The following is an 8,172-nucleotide window of genomic DNA, read 5'->3' as shown; positions in this document are numbered from 1 at the left end:
CGGCGCGGTGCCCGGTGGGCCGGGGGTCCCGCGGGGCGGGCGCGGCGCCGGGCGCGGCCGAGGCGGGCGGCCGGTAGCCGTTCTCGTCCTCCAGCCCGCCGTCTTCCTCCTCCTCCTCTTCCTCCTCGTCCTCCAGCTCGTCCTCGTCGTCCCCGTCGGCGTAGAAGGAGGTGGTGGGGTAGAAATCGGCGTCGTCGAAGGGCGTGAAGTCGTCGTAGAGCTCGTGCAGCGCCCAGGGCGTGGCCGCCCCCTCGGGCTCCCGGCGCCGCGCCGAGCCCGCCGCGCCCCGGCCGCCCCCGGGGAAGCCCCCCAGTCCCTCGCCCCCCTCGAACAGGTCGTAGTAGTCGACGTCGATGATCTCCGAGCCCGTGCGGTCGGCCGGGGGCTTGGGCGGGCCCGTGGCGGCGGTGACGGGCTCCTGCAGCCACGTCAGGTCGGTCCAGCCGCGGGCCCCCTGCGCCGGGGCCGGGCTGGAGGCGGCGGCCCAGAGCTCCGGGGGACCCCCCGAGTCCCCCCCGGCGGCGGGCACGGCGCCGGGCTCGCCCAGCACGGGGGTCCGCGGCGCGGCCGAGCCCCCGGCCGCCAGCAGCAGATCGGATTCGGCAGAGTCGGTGGCGAGCTGGGGCCCGGGGGGGCTCGGCAGGGCGGCCGGGAGCCCCCCGAAGCCCCCCGGGCCGGGCGGGGAGGCCGGCGTGGGTCGGTCACCGCTCCCCGGCTCCTCGGGGCTGCCCAGGGCCACCGGCACCGTGCCCCCGTCCCCGGGCCAGGTGACGGCTCGGGGGGGCACGGCGCTGGCCTCGCCCTCCCCAGCGCACCCCGGGCACCCCTCGGGCACGGCCGAAGGCTCCGTGGTGGCCGTGCCCCCCCCGGGGGGCTCTAGCTGGGGTCCTGCCGCGGCCCCCCCGGCGCTCGTGCTGTTGCTGGGTGCCCCCGGGGGGTCTCCACTCGCCAGGTCCCATTTCGGGGGGCTGCTCTCCAACGAGCCCTGCCAGGCTCTCCCCTCGCCAACGCTGGAGTTTTGGGGGGGCCACGCGGATGCTGGGGTGGGGGGGCAAGGAGAGAAACGGATGTCAGAGGTGCCCCCGCACCCCTGGGAGGAGCCTGGGGGGGTCCAACAGGTCCCCACCTGCTCCACCTTGCACCCACCTGGATGCACGACAAGGACCTGGGGGGCAGGGGGGGCTGCACCCCGAATCCTTGAGCCTCTCCCGGGGACTGATGGGGTGAATCCCAGAGAAGCCCCCAGCTCTGTGGGTGCCCCACCAGCCAACTCTGTGATGCCCCCCCTCAGCACAGCCCCCCCAGCCCAAGTCTTCCCCGGCACTGCCCCCTCAGCTGCCCTTCAAGGGGATCCATCCCCCTGCAGAGGGATCCAGTTCTCCCCCAAACGGATCCAGCACCCACTGCAAGGGGAGCCAGCGCTCCCCAGAAGAAATCAGCCCCCCATAAGGGGATCCAACCCCCCCAAGCAGATGCAGCCCTCCTGGGGTTCTTGTGAGTGCACTCCATACACACAACGGGCTCCAGCCCCCTGTGATGGGCTCCAGCCCCCTGTGATGGGATCCAGCCCCCTGTGATGGGCTCCAGCCCCTCCGGCTGCTGCGGCTGCAGCCGCTACACACAACGGGAGCAGCCCCTGCGGCGGGATCAGCCCCTCTGCAATGGAACCCGGCCCCTTCCGAGGGGATCAGCCCTCTCTGCCTCCTGCGTGTCCATCCGGACGCTCGGCAGGATCCAGCCCTCCCCAGCCGGGATCCAGCCCCCTGCGAGCGGATCCAGCCCTCCCCGGTTCCTGCGAGCGCGCCCCACACGCAGACCCAGATCCCGCCCCTGCAAGGGGATCCAGCTCCCTGCAAGGGGATCCAGCCCCTTTCCAAGGGTATCCAACTCCCCCTGCAATGGAATCCGGCCCCTTCCAAGGGGATCCACCCCCCTCCGGCTCCTGCAAGTGCACCCCCTAATCCCGAGAGGATGCAGCCCCTGCAGGGGAATCCGGTCCCTCCTGCAAGGGGCTCCAGCCCTTCCCTGGCTCCTGCAGATGCTCCCCCTGCACACACGGGGATCCAGCCCTGCCGCAGGGGATCCGGCCCCGCCGAGGGGATCCCGCCCGCCCTGCGAGGGGACCCAGCCCCAGCAACGGGATCCGGCCCCGGCAAGCGGATCCAGCCCTTGCTCCAAGGGGATCCGGCCCCGCCAAGGGGATCCCGCCCGCCCTGCGAGGAGATCCAGCCCTTCCCCGGCTCCTGCAGTGCCCCCCCGCATAAAGGGGATCCAGCCGCCGGCAACAGGATCAACAGCATCCCCCCGCAGCGGGATCCAGCCCCCCGCCCGGGGGATCCACCTTCCCCCGGGGCCGCAGCCCCCGGCAGCGGGATCCAGCCCGGCGAGGGGATCCCCCCGCACCCCGCAGCCCCCGCCCGGACCGCANGGCCGGGCCGGGCGGCGGGGGCGGGACCGCGGACGCGGCGGCGGCTCCGGGCACGGGCACGGGCACGGCACCCCCCCGGCACCCCGCGGGCAGAGCCGGGGGGCGCATCCCGGGACCCCCAGCAGCGGGAGCACACAGCCCGGTACCCCGGGATCGGGAACACACAGCCCGGTACCCCCGGTATCGGCATCCCCGGAGGGGGACACCGGGGGACACATCCCGACAGCCCCCAACACCGAGGGACGCACATCTTGGCACCCCCAGCATGGGTATCCTCTGGGGGCACCGGGGGGCACATTTGGGCGCTCACAGCATCGGGGGGACACCCCCGGAAGCCCCCAGCCATCCTCGGGGAGGGACACCGGGGGACACATCCCGGCACCAGCATCCCTGGGGCAGGGGACACAGAGGGCACACCCTGGCACCACTATCCCTGGGGGGACACCGGGGACACGTCCTGGCACCCCCAGCAGAGGGGGAACCCATCCCGGAACCCCCCACGCCGGCAGCGCTCTCTGACCCCCAAACTGCTCCTGCAAGGGGCGGGGACCCCCCCTGCACCGGCACCGGGATCCCCTCCCAGCATCCCCAGCCGGTTTGGGGGACCCCGCCCCGCACCCACACCCCACTCGGGGGGCACGGCGGGGCTCTGGTCCCGGGCGGGGCTGTGCCCCCCAGCAGAGCCCCCAGTGTCGCCTCGGACCCTCCTTGCCCCACGGCGCTGGCATCGCTCCCAGTGCCAGCCTGGTCCAGTTGCCACCACGGCCTCTGTCACCAGTGGCCTGTCCCCGCGGGCACCGTGGGCTGGGGGGCAGGGTGGGCAGGGGGCTGCCCGGATGGAGCCGGGAAGAGCCGGGAGAGGAGAGCGGCTCCGAGCTGCCCGGCCCGGCGGTGACCAGGGACCCCCGGGCCCCCCGCCGCCGGGTGGGAGGGCTGGGACAGCACCGGGGACAGCCCGGGCGGCTCCGGGGACTCAGCCCGGGCCGTGGGGGGGACAGCAGCCGCTGCTCGGCTGTCCCTGCGCCGCTGGCTCCATGGATACCTGCCAAGGTCACCGAGCGTCCTTGGGCACCTCCACCTGCAGCGCAGGAATGTGTCCGTCACGGCTGCACCACTGCCTGCAACCCTAGGACTGCACATCCTGCACCGGGCACCCTGCCCTGTGCACCCCAGGTCCTGTGCTGGGCAGCCCACATCCCAAATCCTGCATCCATATCCCAAATCCTGCATCCCCTATAGCAAATCTCACATCCCATATCCCAAATCTCACAGCCCATATCCCAAATCCTGCATTCCACATCTCAAATCCTGCATTCCACATCCCAAATCTCACATCCCATATCCCAAATCTCACATCCCATATCCCAAATCTCACATCCCACCTCGGGTGTCCCTCAATCAGGCATCCCTTGCCCCACCCCGCACACCCCCCACACCAGTGCAGGACTGTGGGGCGGTGCCGGGGGCTCCCAGGGGACCCCATTCTAGTGCCCCCAGTCCCAGTGGGACCCCATTCCAGTGCCCCCAGTCCCAGTGGGACCCCCTGGTGTCCCCCCGCTCCCCGGGCTGTGTCTGGGGGCTGGCACGGGGTCCCTCTCCCCCAGCAGGCCCTCCTGGCCGTCTCTGCGCTGGGAACAAGCCCCGCTCTGTCCCTCTCAAAGGGGGATTGAAGGGGCTGCACCTGCTTAGTATTCCCCAGGCTTCCGGGCCTGGAAGCGTTTCCAAGGGGACCGGGCCAGGGCCGCCCGGATGGACGGGGGGACACGGCCCTGACAGCTGGGAAAGGCTGGAGGGGCTGGGGGTCCCACGGGCTGGGGGTCCCAGTGCCAGGGCCCGGGCTGGCAGTGAGAGTCCGAGGGAAGATGGGTGGGATCTGGGGATGGGAATGGTGCTGGGAATGGGGCTGGGATGGGGCTGGGATGGGGCTGGGATGGGACTGGGATGGGGCTGGAATGGAGGCTGGGATGGAGGCTGGGATGGGGCTGGGATGGGACTGGGATGGGGCTGGGATGGGGCTGGGATGGAGGGGGTTGGATCCAGGAATGGGGATGGGGCTGGGATGGGGCTGGGCAGTGCAGCAGCCCATGGAAGCTTCCAGCACCCACAGTAACCCCTGGGGGCAGGAGGCTCATGGGGCTGGCAGGGACCCCCAGACCCTGCTCCAGGCCTGGAGCCACCCAGGGTCACATCCTGGGCACCTCCATGTGCCAGCCCTCGGGCCAGGCCGGCCGGTGTCCTGGAGCACAGCTCCTCCCCTCCAAGGGCTGTGAACACCTCGTCCTGGGGTGTTCCCCATCCTGGGGGATCCCCCCCCCCACCCTCAGGGTCCCCTCGGGGCCTCCAGCCAGCGCCACCCCAGGGTTCAGAGCCCCATGAGGAGAGACCCTGTGCTCCTGGGGACAAGAGGGTGTTGGCACCCCCAGCCTGCCCAGGGGACAGGGCAGGGACATTCCCTGCAGCCCCACAGCTCCACACCCATCCCTGCTCCCACGGCTCCGGAGCTGGGGTGGGCAGGAGGACCGAGGGTCTCAGCCCCCACGGGGGGCAGTGGGTGCTGTGCACGGGCAGAAATTCCAGCTGGGACAGTTCCAGAGCCCCCCGTTCCCAGAGCCCAGGACATGCAGGGGCAAAGTGGGGCCCAGCCTTTCCACCCCCGTGCCCAAAGGCAGGAGCAGCCCAGCCCAGCACGGGGTCAGAGCAAATCCCACCACGTTCCTACAAACCTGCCTGGGGCTGGGCTTCCTCAGCAGCAGAGGGTGGGATGGGGCACGGCAGGACAGACAGACAGGATGGACAGACAGAGGGACAGCGATGGCTCTCCGGACTCGAAGGAGAAATCCAGCACCAACTCCCTCACTTGGGAAGAACCAGCTGTTGTTGCCAAGTCTGGGTTTTCCTGGGGGAATTACTCAGAATATTAAAGATGATTTAAAAGACAGAATTGCAGCCACCATTTGGGGCCCTTCCAGAGCAAATCCCTGAGCCCTGTCCACCCGTGCAGGGATCTGGGGAGGGGTCTCATCCCAAGCCCCTTCCCTGTACTGGGAGTGGAGTTTGCCCGTGGATCCTGCCCCACCTGGGGATCCCCAAAATCCCAAGGGAGGGGCTTTGCTGCCAGTCCTGCTCCCTGCTCCTGCCAGTGCTTGGCTCAGTCCCACCCTGGGGAGCCTCAGCTCTGTCCCTCACCCCAGCTCATCCTGGCTGGCAGTGTCCCAGGGGCTGTGGGGCAGCCCCACACGAACACCTCCCTCCTCCCTCGGGGCACCACCGGCTGCAGGTGCCAGCCTGGATTGTGATCCAGGATCCCGTGGGGATGGACAGACAGACAAAGGCCCGGGGGAGGCCCAGGCTGGGCTGGGATCCTTCCCACCTTCCCAGCTCCCTGCCCTCAGCTGAGCACCAGGAATCGCCTCATTCTGTGTCCAGTGGTGATTCCCAGGGGCATCCAGACCCAGGGGATAACGGGGGGCAGTGGCATCTCCCCCCAGCTCCTGTTCCTCCCTGGGCTGCCTTTCTCTCCCCGCTCAGCTGGGTGCTGGAGAGGCTCAAATGACCTTTTACCCATATCTCTTTCATTAGCAGTATTGGAAAAGTGCAAAGAAAATGAGGAACTGGAACAAAAAGCCAGGAGTGTGAGGTCGGTGCTTCCTGCCCGGCCCGGGCACGTCTCCCCTGGGAGTCCTGAACCTTCCCTGCCTCACAGCGCCCTGGTGCTGAGCCCAGGGCTGAGCCCAGCTCAGCCAGGCGGGGTTTTAGGGACGGCTTTATCCTTGGTTGGGGCTGGCACCGCCCGAGGTGACGAATCCCGACGCGACACCGATCCCTGGAGGAGCCGCTGCAGCAGCGACCTTCAGCCTCGCCGCGCTCATCCTCCCGTCCTGCGGGAGCGCATCCCCCTGCCCGCACCAGGCTGCTCCCGACACCCGGCCGATCAAAAATCACCGGAATTCACAGCCCCCGAAGCAGGAGCCGTGTTGGGATTGCAGGAGCAGTTTGGGGAAGGAGGCTGGAGGCACAGGAACACACAGATCCAAAATCTCTGCGTGTCCTGGAGCCGGGATCTTCCCCAAAACCCTTCCTGACCTGCACGTGGTGTGCATTTGTTCTGCAGAGGCAGAGCCGGCCCAGGCAGGGGCAGGGTCCCTGTGTGAGCAGCTTCTGGCTCTGCTGGGCCTGCCCGAGGGGCAGAGCCCCTGGCTCCTGCTCTCCAGGCCATTCCTGAGCCACATTCCCCTGGGGCTGCAGAGGGAAAAGGTGGGAGAGGTTTGATAATCACCTGTCGCAGCTCTGAGCTGCAAGGAGCAAGGAGAACCCCGAGTAAAGAGAGGCCAAGCTTTGGGGAGAGGAGCTGGCAGGGAGAAGCACCCCAGGGATGGAGCTTTGCATCCCAGGATGGAGCTGTACATCCCAAGGATGGAGCTGTACATCCCAGATGGAGCTCTGCATCCAGGGATGGAGCCCTGCATACCAGGATGGAGCCCTGCACCCCAAGGATGGAGCTGTACATCCCAAGGATGGAGCTGTACCTACCAGGATGGAGCCCTGCACCCCAGGGATGGAGCTGTACATCCCAGGATAGAGCTGTACATCCCAGGATGGAGCCCTGCACCCGTAGCACACCCCCCCTGCCAGCTGTGCCCAGCAGCTGCTGTGTCTGTGCGCTGTGCCCGGGTGACAAACGAAGCTGGGCCTGAGCAGATCAGCCAGCGAGTGCCAGCCCTGCTCCCACACCTTCCTCCTCCCCGCCTGGAGGAGCCGCTTTAGTACCTGTGATTTTGCCAAGAGGGCACTAAAGGCCCTTCAGAGGAGATTTCACCTCCGAGGCTTTGCTGTCATTACTGCCGGAGCGCGGCTGAGCCGCGGCGGCTGTTTCACGGGACAGGACTGGAGACACAGCTTCTTCCCGAGAGGAAGGAAGGGGCTCGGGGAGCGCTGAGCTAAGCCCGGAGCGGTGAACACGAACTCGTCCCTCCCACGGCTGTTTAAGCTCTGCAGGAGGGACCCAAAACCGGAGCAGCAGAGAGAACCAGACCTGCAGGGCACCCCGAGCATCCTCAGGGCAGCGCCCGCCCAGGGGACCACAGCATCCCGGTGTGGCACTGGGGAGGAACGAGGGAATGCCAGGGAATGGATCCTGGGGGGTCTGGAGGCCCCCCAGCAGCAGCTGGACCACAGCTCAGTGAGGAGATGTCCCTCAGGTCCCGCTGGGCTGATCCTGTGCCTGGAGGTGGCTCCAGGCCTCTGTGGGGTCAGTGACACCGAGCTGGGTGGCAATCCTTGGTCCTGGCTCATGGGGACCACCAGCTCCAGCCCAGGGCTGGAATTCTGGGAGCAAGCCTGGAAGGCTGCTGGCTCTGATGGACACCAGGTTGCTTTCATCACACTGCAACTTAAAAAGACAGAAAATGAGGGATTTGGGGGAAAAAAAAATCCCAATAATCAGCCCTCAGTTTCTCCAGGTGACACCCCGAGGGCTGCTGGAAGGGTCCCTGTGCTGTGACCCCAGCAGCATCCTGGGGCTCCTGTGGAAGGGGAAATTCCCAGCACAGGCAGCCCGGGGGGAGCTGGTGCAGACAAAGGGGGACAGTGTTCTGGAGAGGCGGGCAGTGATGGCCCTGGCACGGCCCTGGCACGGCCCTGGCATGGCCCTGGCACAGCCCTGGCATGGCCCTGGCACGGCCCAGCCCTTGGCAGGTCACCCAGAGCCACCATCAGCCTTGTCTGGGGCACGTCTCTTCCTGCTG

The 8,172-nt window shown here is 68.2% G+C and overlaps 1 protein-coding gene across 1 annotated transcript in view; it reads right to left on the bottom strand.

Moving 5' to 3' along the window:
* CSPG5 (chondroitin sulfate proteoglycan 5) overlaps window positions 1–2,536 on the bottom strand; it is a 7,379-nt gene extending 4,843 nt beyond the window's left edge. Inside the window, exons 1-2 of the mRNA XM_041470220.1 lie at window positions 2,404–2,536; window positions 51–1,038 (exon numbers count right to left, since the gene is read on the bottom strand). Of these exons, the coding sequence (XP_041326154.1) occupies window positions 51–1,038; window positions 2,404–2,536 (1,121 nt within the window). The remainder of the gene's footprint in view (window positions 1–50; window positions 1,039–2,403) is intronic.
* Between the last annotated feature and the right edge of the window lie 5,636 nt (window positions 2,537–8,172).

The sequence above is a fragment of the Pyrgilauda ruficollis genome, unplaced genomic scaffold (genome assembly GCF_017590135.1).
Source record: "Pyrgilauda ruficollis isolate IOZ18807 unplaced genomic scaffold, ASM1759013v1 scaffold242, whole genome shotgun sequence".
Lineage (NCBI taxonomy): Eukaryota > Metazoa > Chordata > Aves > Passeriformes > Passeridae > Pyrgilauda > Pyrgilauda ruficollis.
This window is presented reverse-complemented; position numbering and strand designations above follow the sequence as displayed.